General features: G+C 40.5%; 1 protein-coding gene across 1 annotated transcript in view; it reads left to right on the top strand.

The window, feature by feature from the left end:
• CXADR (CXADR Ig-like cell adhesion molecule) overlaps positions 1 to 12,495 on the top strand; it is a 55,341-nt gene extending 42,846 nt beyond the window's left edge. Inside the window, exon 8 of the mRNA XM_037905753.2 lies at positions 11,810 to 12,495. Coding sequence (XP_037761681.1) covers positions 11,810 to 11,851 — 42 coding nt within the window. The 3' untranslated portion in view covers positions 11,852 to 12,495. The remainder of the gene's footprint in view (positions 1 to 11,809) is intronic.
• The last annotated feature ends 2,196 nt before the right edge of the window (positions 12,496 to 14,691 follow it).

Below are 14,691 nucleotides of genomic sequence, written 5' to 3'. Positions count from 1 at the left end.
GTCAGAAGTGTGGTTTGTTTTTTTCACACCCAGGACCAATATCGCTATGCTGACAAAACATTGTAGAGTAGAACTGGCCTGACGCTTATCCCAGATCTTCATCTCCACTATACAAACTGCTAGTGCCTTAGAAAACAGAACTGGGCCAGTGTCACTAGTTTCATAGTCAAACCTGATGGTAGATAAATACCAGGACCCATTCCAAAGTGTGCACTTGTCAAGATATAATTTTATTTATCTGCTCTCTAATTACTATGGTTTCAATTTACCACCAGTCTAGCTCAGGTGGGAATTGAGAGACTTAACGCAGAAATTGTACGAGATGCGGCTAATAACTAAACTGAATTTTGACTTAAACAAGATGACATCTTTGGGACACAGCTGGTGGTTTGCGGAGCGCTGTCAAGAGCTTATGTTGTGGCTGCCAGCACTATACATTTTATGTGAGTAAATAGGATGCCCTTTCCCATCACTTGTAATCCCATAACTGCTGAAAGCAGAAATATTTCTTCCAGAATATAAAATAACCTAGTAATATGATGCAAAAGCTTGGTTTTAAAATATATTGATGTGTATGCCCTTTATCGATGCACTATGGTTTTCCTTCAATAAAAATAGAAAGGCGGCAGTCTGAGATGAACCACTGTGAATGTAAAACAGCAAGGATGAAATCACCCATTTTAAATTAAAAAAAAAAAAAAGGGGGGGGGGGGAGTACTAATGAGCCAAAGCCAAAGAGGGTACTAATGGCCACTTCTGAACTGGTACCCCTGTTGATCTACTGACTATCGCAAAGTGTTGCTTTGTCCATCCTCAGTTAAAGATTGGGATGGTGGAAACAGTATGTATTAATACACCAGGATTTCTCAAAGCTAGGAAACTGTGATCTTGAATGTATGTTAGTAATGTTTAAAGGTAATCTGCAAAGAGGGAGGGTCATGGAAATTGGACTTGTTTGAGAAGATGGGTAATATAGAAGGCTATTGGATGCTCAGGCAACAGAGGAAAGATATTGAACAGGTATCCTCCAGACAAGCATTCCCAACCATTCATAACATCCTCTGCAGATGTACCTATAATCTGTAATACATACTGCTCATGTCTCTAAAGCTCTATAACTTCTATTAATCATTTACAAACAGAACCTTAATATAAAGTATGACCAATTTTTTTATAATGTGGGTTGTTTTTATTTTTGTTTGTATTTTGTTCCTTTGAGATTTTAAAAAGCTCTTTTCAGAGAAAAAATTAACTAGTGCTGAACTTCATGCTGGTGGCCTCCTGCACCTATCAAGAGTCCCACTGACTCCACTGGGACTCCACTCAGGCACTAGTGTCTGTCTGCCTGCCTGCAAAACAAGTTATGGGATTGTAGCCTACCTATACATGGAGTGCTCTGAGATCCCTTTAGCGAATTGAATAAATAGATTTTTCCCTCCACGGACTTATTTCAGTTATGCCAGTTGTGTTACCTTAACTATAGTATGTATGCTGTGTAGTTGCAGCTGTGTCGGTCCCCGGAGATTAGAGAGACCAGTTGGGTTTGGTAGTATCTTTTATTGGACCAACTTCTGTTGGTGAGAGAGACACACTTTCCAGCCACACATAGCTGCTCTTTAGGTCTGGTGTAATGTGTTTGTCGGGCCAAAAGTGAGAGTTGTAACCCTTTGTCAAGGGGGTCTCTGTATCAGAGCCTGACCCCTATAGAACAGGGGGGGAGACAACTCTGCCCAGATGTGAAGAAGAGCTGTGTGTGTGGCTCGAAAGTTTGTCTCTCACCAACGGAAGTTGGTCCAATAAAAGATCTTCCCACACCTCCCTTGTATCTATAGTATGTATGACATTTTCAGCCAGAACCATGTTTTTTCAAGCCCAGTGTCCCTTTAAATAAAGTATAAGTAATATAAATTAGAATGGTCATTAAATACCATGTGAAATGAGTATTTTATAGTATCGGAACATTTTAAATAGTTCGTAAATAGGTTGCAACATTTTTGCTTCCAACTGAGTTACCTACAGATGTATTCACAGGCAGGTAGAGGAAGTGTTCTGGAGATTATAAACTAGCCTTCTTTATTCTAGTGGCATTGGATCACAATGCTCTGTCTGTTGACTAGACTGATTTAGCACGATATAACAATTTTCTTGATTTTTAAATAATTGTATTAAGCTGGACAGTGTTTGACAATAAAACAATTTATTTCTGTGTAGTCATTCATAGTATAGTATGACATAAAAAAAACCCTCTTAAAATGATTATACTGATTATTTTAAAAATGAATGGTTATCATGTGAATGTCTAAATTATTCATTATTTCTGCACATTCACCAAAACATTAGTGTGTGTGCCTATAAACAATAAGACAAAAGTGATTGATTAAGCAGAACTTTCAGGACCTGATCTGAAGTCTATGGAAAGAATCCCTTCTGCCTTCAGTGGGCTTTGGATCAGGCCCTTTACTTGGTACCTTAATAACTTTTATAATTCACAATTCCCTATTTACAGTTTAAAAAAAAAAAAGTAAAATAAAAAAATGAGAACATTAGTCAAAACCAGGTAAAAAGAAGACATCCTGAAAAATGCTACAATCCAAAATAATCCCTCCCCTCCCCCCCCCCCCCCCCCCCCCAATATGTTAAAACATCACAGTGCTTGAAATTGAAACATGCTAATATGAAATATGGTTTGGTAAGAGAATATTGGATGCCCTCTTGTGGCCAACGATTTCTGATTGTCTTAATTTTTTTTTTAACAGTGCTTCACCCATACCCCAGTGACTGAAACATACCACACATTTGCTTATGACTTGCTGTGATTTGTTAATTAATAGTAAATCATTTTAAATATTATGTGCTCTATAGTAAAGCAAAAAAGAATTTAGCTTAACTTCTCGGATTCCAGAAAATTAGATATCCTACTGAAAATTACAATCCTGAAAAACAAAAATGAAAAAATAAAGTAAAAATTCTATTGTAATTCATGTCAATTGCAAGAGCAATAAGTTGACCCTTCTGCATAAACTCTGGAAGGAAAGCTGAATTATATGAAGGTAATGTAAAGAAAATGTACAGCTTGGTGTATAAACTTTCTCTTTTGGTCAGGTTTAACTGTTTTAAGAACTATTTACAGACTTTTTAAACTTAGGAAGCCTTTAGGCAGGTGTGCACCATACCATTACATAAAATATTTGGAAGTATAAATTAAGGAGTTACAATGAAAAAATAGTTCTGAAAAGCACATAAGTTGACTGTGTGGGTGTAAATATAATAAGGATCTTATTAAAGTTAAACCTGAATTTAACTGAAAACTGATTAACTCCAAGAGAGCGGCTCTATGCTTTTATATTGAAGAAATGTACTACACTAAGACATTGAAATATCAGCTGTCCTCAATGCAGCTGAAGCCATCTAAGGTCCCTGGAAATGTTTCCTGGTTCACTGCTCTTCCAGGGGAGATGTAAATTCCTAAGACAGGTCTTAATGTATCTGATGAAATGGCTGTACTTAGGAAAATGAAAGTACATTTTTCTTGTATTGCGACAGTAGTGTCTGATCATGCCAGATCTCTCTCTCTGTTTACAGAGACATCAAGGCTGCACATTTTCAACAACATTTTTTTTTAAAGATGAGAGGGTGAAGCTGTCTAGTTAGCTGAGAAACTGACAATAGATTCCAATTAGTTAATTTGTAAATCTTAAAGATAGGTATCACTTGGAGTAAATTCATTTCCTTGTATTTCTTGTATGCTTATCCCTTGTGTTGATCAGGACTGAATACGTATGTAATAAATCATACATCAAAGGATTTTTTTAGCACATTTAAGCTGTGTGTCTTATGAAATATATGTATCTGTAAAAGGCATGGAAATGCTCTTTTTTTTTAAACTGGCATTTGTCATAAAATCCCCTAGAATTTTTTGCTGCTAAGGTCAAGAATTGGAAAAAAACTCATGCCTTTCCCCCACTTACTGGCTGGCTGAATTTCCATTATTCCCCTGTGTTTGGTTATATCTGGTTAGTGTAGGAGTTTAGTCAGCACTCGGAACAGGCATAAGGGGTAACTTACTGACAATGAAAATGGAATTCAGCGTGCACATGAATTTTGGTCAGACAGCATCCTATATCTTTGTTAAGCGACTTTAATACCTACCTTGCGTTTCAGTCCTGCAATTCGGTAGGCAAATGGGAGACTGTTGTAACTGCATGGAGCCCCACTGAAATCAATGAAGCTCTGCGTAGGGACAGCAGAGTGCTTGTGCGCAATGGATTCCATATTCTGAAATCCCACCTCATACTCAATATCTGATCAATATGCTCTTGAGAGACATAACGATACCACATAAGGTCTGGGTTTTTTCAATTGTTTTTAGTCCCACAAAGCTTCCAGAATGCTTTGATTTAAGCTAGCTGTAAATTTGTTATATAAATATTCATCACTATGAATGCTAGTTCAGATTTGTAGAGTTATTAAGGTTAGAAGGGACTGTTTAGCCTGACCTGTATGTCACAGGGCATTACTTTTTACAGAGTTACCTCCGTATTTAGCTCAATAACTCGCGTTTGACAAAAGCATAAATTGTGTTTGGCTGAACATATCTTGCAGATATATTCCAGAACACTGATGAAAATGTTGAATAGTATCAGGCTCAGTGCCAAGTCCTGCAAAAACCCCATTAGAAACATCCCCACTTGATGATGATTCCCCATTGATTACTACATTTTGAGATCTGTCATTTCTTAGTCCATTTAACATGTACTTTATTGATATTGTATAGTGCCAATTTTTAAATCAATGTCATGCAGTATACTAAGTCAAAGTATTATAGCCTACACAGTTATCTTTGTCAACCAAACGGATAATCTCACCAAAGAAGGTGAAATCATGATTGTTTGACTAACTTTTTTCACAAAACCATGTTGATCAGCATTAATTATACTCCTGTTCTTTAGTTCTTTATCAATTGAATCGTGTATCAGTTTTTCCATCGTTTTGCCCAGGACTGACGTCAGGCTAACTGGCCTATATATCAGTACAATATTAGCATACTTCTAGTCTTCTGAAATTTCCCTGATATTCCAAGATTTATTAAAAATTAATACCAGCGGACCAGAGATCTCCTCAGCCAACTCATTTAGGATTCTTTATGCAAGTTATCCAGGTCTGTTTATTCAAAAATGTTTATCCCCACTACACATTGCATAACATCGTCCTTAGTTACTAATGGACTGGAAAGTATTTCTTTATCATATGCAATACCAGTACATCGTCCTTCTTTCCAAATACAAAACTGAAATATTAATTGAACCACTTCTGCCTTTTCTGCCTCACTATTTAACAGTTTTGCCATTCCATTTAGTAATGGTCCTACCCCGTTACTGTGATTTCTTTTGTTCCTAATATACTGTACAAATAAACTCCTTCTTTGAGTGCCATTCCCTATGTGTATTCCACTGAGGATACAAATGTGCCTGAGACCAGAAGATTCTTGCTACTGGAGTCTATTGGTCCATACCTGCACTCTTTCTGACTGACCGTCTCCCCAGTCCCTTCTTACTGCCACGTGGTCTGGGATGGAGCACTCCAGTGTTCACAACTGATCCTTGACTCTGTTTTTGTAAGTATTATATAATAATTATATAAAAATCTATAAATATTGGAGAACTGTCTACAAAATTTGATAAAACTTCCTTAGTAAATTAATGCCCCTCGCCCCACCTCTGCTCCTTCCCTGCTTTCCCAGTCAGAGATGAGCACCAGAGGTGCCTGTACTGTCTTGGAGAAGCTCATATCTCCACTCAGTGCAGTATCAGCCACTCCTTTTTGTCTCAAACCTGTCAAGCCGGGGAGTTCAGGCTTTGGAAACACTACATGGAGGAGGCTATGAGTCCCCAGTCAGATCCAGGCTAGGCAGACGCTTGTGCAATGGTCTGAGGAGTCAAGGAGCACACTGGCCAGCACTGTTTCCCCAAGGAAATAAAGTTCCCTGTGGAAGATTTGCCCTTCGAGGGAAACAACTTATCAATCTTTTGACTGAACAAGGCATTGCACTCATTAAAATACTAAAGGGCAACCCTCGGTTCCTTGGGGATATACACCTCAGCTGCCAAGAGGAAGTACATGAGGCAACCTTTCTTTCACCAGAGAGCTTATTGAACTGCTGCAAAAGTGTCAGAAGATGCAACAAAATAAACATAATGCTCCTTTTACCTCTTCTTTCCAGGGGCAACACCTGCCAAGAAGTCTTTTTGATAGGATCTGTGAGAATCATTAACCTACCCAGTCTTTTTGATAGGATCTGTGAGAATCACTAACCTATCCAGGTGCCAGGTCCTCCCAAGATCTGATTTGGTGGCTGCTTAGCCCAGTTTTCTCATATATGATGGATGATTACGGACAAATAGATTCCTGATACTATTCACTTTGTTGTACCATAGAGTTCCCCTCTTCCCTTCCAAAACCCCCTTTCTCATTCCTTTCCAAGGATTGCTCTCATGAAAGGATTCTCTTACAGGAGATAGACTCCCTACTTCTACAGGGACCCAAAGAACCTGTACCCTAATGCTGAGGTGGAAAAGGATTTTATTCCAAATATTTTTCGATTCCCTAAGAAGAAAGGAGGATGGAGATGACACTTCAATGTCTGTATCCTAAAATTACGATTCAGGATGGTCACCCTGGTATTGATAATCCCATCCCTAAACAGACAGAAATGGTAAATGGATCTTGACCTGAAGGATGATTCCAGCTGTACTCTCTACAAGCTTGGCTTTGATCAGTATATGTATCAGGCACAATATAGAAAAAATAGTTCTGTTCGCTCCTACAGTGTGAGACTCTAGCTTAGGGGACAGGACAGGGAACGTGTGTGTAAAGTCCCCATTTGCTGCACCTCCTTAGAAGATGTTAATTACAGATGTCTCCCTTGTAGGCTAGGGCATTCGTCTGTCCAAACACAGCTTTACACTTTTCTGGTTTTTTTTCCGAATAAATTTCATTCATAATTTTTCTCATCTTCAGGAAATTAGCCTTTCTGAAGTGCCAAGTATATATATATATAATATAAACTGATTGGGACTGTCCCTTGTTTGTCCATATTGAATGTAATCGGGTCATTATTGCTTGTCACTGGGCAACCAATAACTTAGAGGTCAGTGATTAATTCATCTTTATCTATCGTGATGAGGTCCAGAATAGCATTACCTTCTGTTGGTTGCAGAACTGTTTGTGTTAGAAAATTATTTATAATTTTTAGAAACTCTGATGATTTACTACTGGCTGCATGAGACCACCTGTTTTTCCTGAATTGAAGTCCCATGTTAGTTGTTGATTTTGTTGCCTTGGGATGAAGAGACATTTCTTTTATTATCCTTTGTTTGCTAAAGAGATTTACCAGCAGAGGAAGGATAAACTGAGGAAAATAAAACCTGAGTTCAGGATTGACAGTACTTTGGACAGATTAATATGAACTGGAAAAATTGCAATGTACCCCGTGAAAACCCAGATTTGAATAACAGATCATTGCTCCTCCAAATGTCTGAGAAGATATGTGATTGTTTTGTTTTATTTTATTGTTTGGATGTCAGATAAATACATCTTCTGGTGAAAGCTGCCCTTTTGGGGCAAGTATCATCTGCATGGGAAGCATGGGTGGGAACAAAGGGCCTAATTTAGGCTGGTAAAAATAGGTGTCATTCTTCTTCAGTCAATGGAGTTTGCACTTGTTGACATCAGAGCTGAATTTAGTTCAGTACTTTTTCCAGCCCAGCCTTTTCATCATGAATATTCTGACAATTACAGTGCGCTACCTCCAAAATTGGGGGAATATCTTGTTAACTTGCCCTATATTTGCTCATATAAGGAGTGGGGACAGAGCATTCCTGACAGAGGCCCTCAGCTCTGGAATCTACGTCCCTACCCTGTTGTTTGACAGAAGCGAAGTTTGACCTTGTGGCAGTCGTTGTCTTTGTGGCACAGGAGAAGGAAGATTATTTTTTGTTGGGAAGTGTTCTTTCATTATCTTATTATTTTATTACTTATTTGAACTATGGTAGCACCTAGAGGCCTCAAGTAGGAGCAGAGTCTCATTGTGCTAGGTGTTGTATAAAAAAAGGAAAAAGACGGTCCCTGCCCCAAAAAGTTTACAATCTATTTAAAAGAAAATGAAAAAAAAATGGGTGTAACAATCATGTTTTTGCATTTATTTTTGTATTGTTTTTGTTCCTGTGGTCACAGGTATGGGGATGCACATGCTACATGGAGTAATACATAGATCAATATGTTTGAGCAGGGACAGTCTTTTTGTTCTCTGTACAGTGGCAAGTACAGTGGGGATTCAAATAAATACTACTACTACAATGAAAGAAGCCCATATGATGCTAATCTTCCAAAATGATGGGGGGAGGGGAAAGGGATGAAACAAATGATCCTGACTATTACTGCTTTATGGTGCCGCTAACTTTCATAGAATCATAGAATATCAGGGTTGGAAGGGACCCCAGAAGGTCATCTAGTCCAACCCCCTGCTCGAAGCAGGACCAATTCCCAGTTAAATCATCCCAGCCAGGGCTTTGTCAAGCCTGACCTTAAAAACCTCTAAGGAAGGAGATTCTACCACCTCCCTAGGTAACGCATTCCAGTGTTTCACCACCCTCTTAGTGAAAAAGTTTTTCCTAATATCCAATCTAAACCTCCCCCATTGCAACTTGAGACCATTACTCCTCGTTCTGTCATCTGCTACCACTGAGAACAGTCTAGAGCCATCCTCTTTGGAACCCCCTTTCAGGTAGTTGAAAGCAGCTATCAAATCCCCCCTCATTCTTCACTTCTGCAGACTAAACAATCCCAGCTCCCTCAGCCTCTCCTCATAAGTCATGTGCTCTAGACCCCTAATCATTTTTGTTGCCCTTCTCTGGACTCTCTCCAATTTATCCACATCCTTCTTGTAGTGTGGGGCCCAAAACTGGACACAGTACTCCAGATGAGGCCTCACCAGTGTCGAATAGAGGGGAACGATCACGTCCCTCGATCTGCTCGCTATGCCCCTACTTATACATCCCAAAATGCCATTGGCCTTCTTGGCAACAAGGGCACACTGCTGACTCATATCCAGCTTCTCGTCCACTGTCACCCTTAGGTCCTTTTCCGCAGAACTGCTGCCTAGCCATTCGGTCCCTAGTCTGTAGCGGTGCATTGGATTCTTCCATCCTAAGTGCAGGACCCTGCACTTATCCTTATTGAACCTCATCAGATTTCTTTTGGCCCAATCCTCCAATTTGTCTAGGTCCTTCTGTATCCTATCCCTCCCCTCCAGCGTATCTACCACTCCTCCCAGTTTAGTATCATCCGCAAATTTGCTGAGAGTGCAATCCACACCATCCTCCAGATCATTTATGAAGATATTGAACAAAACCGGCCCCAGGACCGACCCCTGGGGCACTCCACTTGACACCGGCTGCCAACTAGACATGGAGCCATTGATCACTACCCGTTGAGCCCGACAATCTAGCCAGCTTTCTACCCACCTTATAGTGCATTCATCCAGCCCATACTTCCTTAACTTGCTGACAAGAATACTGTGGGAGACAGTGTCAAAAGCTTTGCTAAAGTCAAGAAACAATACATCCACTGCTTTCCCTTCATCCACAGAACCAGTAATCTCATCATAAAAGGCGATTAGATTAGTCAGGCATGACCTTCCCTTGGTGAATCCATGCTGACTGTTCCTGATCACTTTCCTCTCATGTAAGTGCTTCAGGATTGATTCTTTGAGGACCTGCTCCATGATTTTTCCAGGGACTGAGGTGAGGCTGACTGGCCTGTAGTTCCCAGGATCCTCTTTCTTCCCTTTTTTAAAGATTGGCACTACATTAGCCTTTTTCCAGTCATCCGGGACTTCCCCCGTTCGCCACGAGTTTTCAAAGATAATGGCCAAGGGCTCTGCAATCACAGCCGCCAATTCCTTCAGCACTCTCGGATGCAACTCGTCTGGCCCCATGGACTTGTGCACGTCCAGCTTTTCTAAATAGTCCCTAACCACCTCTATCTCCACAGAGGGCTGGCCATCTCTTCCCCATTTTGTGATGCCCAGCGCAGCAGTCTGGGAGCTGACCTTGTTAGTGAAAACAGAGGCAAAAAAAGCATTGAGTACATTAGCTTTTTCCACATCCTCCAATTTTAACCCGTACTAAATTAAAGGGATAAATAATAGACAAAAATCTAGATGGACAAGCGTTAACCTGAAAGGGTTTATGAAGAATGACAGATCAAGCTAGATTTTTTGCAGCTAGATTTACAAAACTAGTAGGCAGATGGTCTAAAGTAAATGCGGTTATCAATAATCACTTTTACAGGGATTGAGTAGCTGGAGTATTTTACACAGAGGCTAATGCTAATCAGCAGTGTGTCAAGTTATAAGGAAGTGTCTATAGGAAGTGACAGCATGCAGTGTTACAAGAGTTCCAGTCTGAGTCAACATCTTAATTAATGATCTGGAAGAGAAAATAAATAGTGTGCTAATTACATTCATAAATACTGTCTAATTGAGGCATGGTATGAACAGTAGTGAAGAATGAGAAATAATACAAAGGCACATAATAAGTTTGGAAATAGGGTTAGACAATAACAAAATGAAATGCTTCCTGGACAGTTGCAAGCTTCCATGATATACTAATTAGGAAAAGAGATTTTCTGTATATTATTGGAAATGAGTTGTGCTGAAATACAGCAAGGGGTGATAGCAGACAGTATGTAAAATGTATATGATCTTTCAGCTCAGTGAGGTGGCCAAAAAAAGGAAATGTAGTTTTGAGTTGTGACCTTGAACAGCAATTTGTGTATCATGTCACAAAGAAGGGAGGTTATAGTTCCTCTTTATACATCGTTAGGGAGATGAGTACTGGAATATTCTATTTAGTTTTGAGTACCTCAGTACCAGGAAGATAAGGTACTCAGAAGGCGGGGGTGGTGGGGTGATGGAAGGTCAATCGACTGGAAGGGCTGATTTACACAGAAACATTAAGAATGCAAAATAAATACGACTAAATAGCTGGTTGCATTGGGAAGGGATTTGATAACTAAGTACTTAAAAGTTGTAAACACAAAAGAGGAAAAATAATTGTAGGGTGAAACAACTGGTAACTAGGTGTGATGGGATGAAATTAGGGAAAGCACATGTTAAGTTGAATTTCACAAAAAATATCTTCATAATAGTGATGGTGGGAGACGCCTTGCTTGCGATTTTAAACTAGACCAGATAAATACTTGAAAATATGCTGTAGATAACTTTACACTAGCTGATGGATGAACTAAGGAGTCTGATCTTATAGGCATAGGAAGCACTGGCAAAATTCTGTTGACTTCAGTGGGAGCAGGTTCTAGATCAGGGGTGCACAAACTACGGCCTGCGGGCCGGATTCAGCCCGCCAGCTGTTTTAATCCAGCCCTCGAGCTCTCGCTGGGGGGTGAGGTCTGGGGCTTGCTCCGCTCCGGCCCTCCAGCTGGGGAGCATGGCCCCTCTCTGTGTCCTATGCGTAGGGGCAGCCAGGGGCCTCTGCTCTGCACACTGCCCCCAACCCAAGCACTGCCCCTGCAGCTCCCATTGGCTGGGAGTGCCTGCGACAGCTCATTTCTATTCTAACATATTAATATTGGGACTTACTCGCCACTTCATTACCCTATTTTAATGTAGGAGTAACTCCATTGATTTCAGTCCTAATAATCTGCATGAACCTAGTGGTGTTTATCTTATTTACTTAAGTGATGATCAAATATCAGCACCTCATATAGATTAATGGTATTCTCTTTTTTATAGTATGACCTCGCATACAAGATTCATGATATAACAGTGGTATAAACATGAAGAAACAGGCTGTATTTCCCCATGAATTTCAACTATGGAGAAACTGAAGTATATTATGAAATGAAGTACTGTTTGTTTCATCTTTACCTATTTTCACTTTAGAGTCAAGATTACAAACTAGACTCTGTTCAGTTTTACGGGTAGCATTTTCTTTTAATCTCACCTACCTATCTATGTTGCAAAGTTTACAATGTGACTGTTAAAGGATTTTTCTCCACTAGTTCTAGGTTTTAAAGAATTAAAAAATAAAAAAACCCTTTGATAATATGAAGATAGTCATGCCTCTGGGTACATGTAAAACCTCATGATGAAGTTGACAGAAATCAGCTCAGGTGGCAAAAAAATGTAGCATGTTAAGCAATTTGGTGTTGAAATTATTTCAGTCCAATCACAAAGAAATTAATGTGATTTTAAGTTTTGAGTTAGACTGAATTTTGTTTACAACTAGTTAATTGCCTTATTTCTTTGATAGGAAGGTGCCTTGCATACTGTATATTTAAATGTTGTGATAATATTGTATTTTAATACTGTTATAAAAATGATTTCTATAAACATTTCTTTAAAAACACTTTGCTATATTGTATTCCTAGACTGTAAATCTTGTAACATATATTTAATAAAACATTACATTATAATGTGTATAGTGCATATATCAAAATCTGGTAAAATATATGCTGCAATAAGTGATGTCAGTTTGACCCTATCTTTGCTTTTCATCATTTTAACATAGAAAAGAGGGGCAAAGAATATGTAAATAGTAATGGAATTGTTTAAACAAAGAAATGTACGTACATTATCTTAGATTCTCCTGTGTGTTAAGATGGCTTTGTACAGTTCTGACAGTGCAAAGTGGCCATAAATCTGGCGCAGATGGCTATGGGATAATCACCCCAGCACAGGCAGATCTTCTGGTGGCAGATAGCAAATCAACCCACTATGTAGCTGGCATCAAGACTGTGGCCTGGAGAAAGAAGGCATGGTGGGATGGAGGGTTCCAGTGCCCCAGTAATCCCCAAACATTGGAGTGGCTCCTTGTTACCATACATAATCTGCATAAATTAAAGCAGCCTGAAGGACGAGACCAGGCATCGACAACATTTGGCATGCAGCCTGCCAGGGTAAGCCCCCTGGCGGGCCGGGCCGGTTTGTTTACCTGCCGCTTCCGCAGGTTAGGCCAATTGCGGCTCTCAGTGGCTGTGGTTCGTCACTCCAGGCCAATGGGGGCTGCGGAAAGCGGCGTGGGCCAAGGGATATTCTGGCTGCCACTTCCCGCAGCCCCCATTGGCCTGCAGCAGTGAACTGCCGCCCGTGGGAGCCACGATCGGCGAAACCTGCGGATGCAGCAGGTAGACAAACCGGCCCGCCCCGCCAGGGGGCTTACCCTGGTGGGCCGTGTGCCAAATGTTGCTGATCCCTGGGCTAGACTGACATGCAGTGGCCAACTGTTAAGGGAGCACAGTTGTCTTAAAGCCGTTTTGTGCACACACAGAGAGACTCCTGAGGTACGCTGTGTGCTCATCAGTGACTGCTGAAGATCTCATTTGATTGCTGGGTTAATGAATCAGTGTGAGGTAATGTGTTTGTATTATTTAAGGCTTAATGCAGTGATTTCTACCATGCTCTCTCTCTCTGAAGGTACCCATGTAATTTGATGATACAGGCTGTTATTCCTTCCCTGATGATGGTAACCACTGAAAGTCAAGAGTGCTAGTTGATAGATTTGTGCTATTCTGATTTTTTTTTTTTTTGCTAGGATTACACACCAAAGTAGACCAAAATATAAAATCTGACACTTGAGAGAGATGTATATATGTGCTTTAATTAATGAGCATGAAAAACTAACCAATATTCCATAATCAGCTTTTTAAAGTAAACATACACACACACAATCCAGTGGTATAGCCCCTGTACTCACAGCAAATGGTAACTGGCTGCTAACAGAGAAAGGCAAGATTCTCTCTCTCTGGGCAGAGCACTGATAGTCTCCTGAACTGTCAATCCACTATGTCCGATGAAGCCATTGACTCACTCCCACTGTGTTCTGTCCTGGAGGAGCTGTTGTTGTACCCTTCTTTAGGCGAGATTACTAAGACCAACAAACAGCTATCCCGGGGCAAGCCTCCGGACTCCCAGAGCATGCCATTTGAAGTATACAACTGTGGAGGTGCCCACCTGGTCAGGAAACTCACCAGCCTTTTCAAGACTATATGGGAACAGGGTACCATGCCCCAGGAGTATAAGGCTGCTTTCATAGTCCATCTGTACAAAAGGAAGAGAAGCATACTGAGCTGTGACAACCATCGCAGAATCTTACTGCTGTCCATAACTGGGAAAATCCTTGCCCGGGTTGTCCTCAACAGGCTCATCTCTCTTAGTGGACCTGATGTATCCAGAGTCACTGAGTGGCTTTCATGCTGGTTGCGGCACTATGGACATGATTTTTGCAGCCTGACAAATACAAGAGATGACTCCAGAATAAGGACCTGTATGCGGTGTTTGTTACCCTGACCAAGGCTTTTGACACGGTGAATTGCGAACGCCTGTGGAAACTCTTTCATAAATTTGTGTTCCCAGAGAAGAGGATTGTTGTCATCCACTCATTTCATGATGGCCAGGGTGATGGAGTGTGGTGACTCATCAGAAGCCTTCCCTATCACCAGCAGCACCAAACAAGCATGTGTAATGGCTCCAGCCCTCTTTGCCACTGTCTTTTTCAGCCATGCTCTTGTTCACATTCCAGGACTTTTGGCATAGAGGTACACATGTGGTTTAGATTGGATGGTGGTCCATTATCTACAGCGACTCAGGGCCTTCCCCAAGGTAATCAAATAGCT

Source organism: Chelonia mydas, chromosome 1 (assembly GCF_015237465.2).
Source record: "Chelonia mydas isolate rCheMyd1 chromosome 1, rCheMyd1.pri.v2, whole genome shotgun sequence".
Taxonomy (NCBI): Eukaryota; Metazoa; Chordata; order Testudines; family Cheloniidae; genus Chelonia; species Chelonia mydas.
Note: the sequence above shows the minus strand (reverse complement) of the source record. Positions and strands in the feature narration are given on the sequence as shown.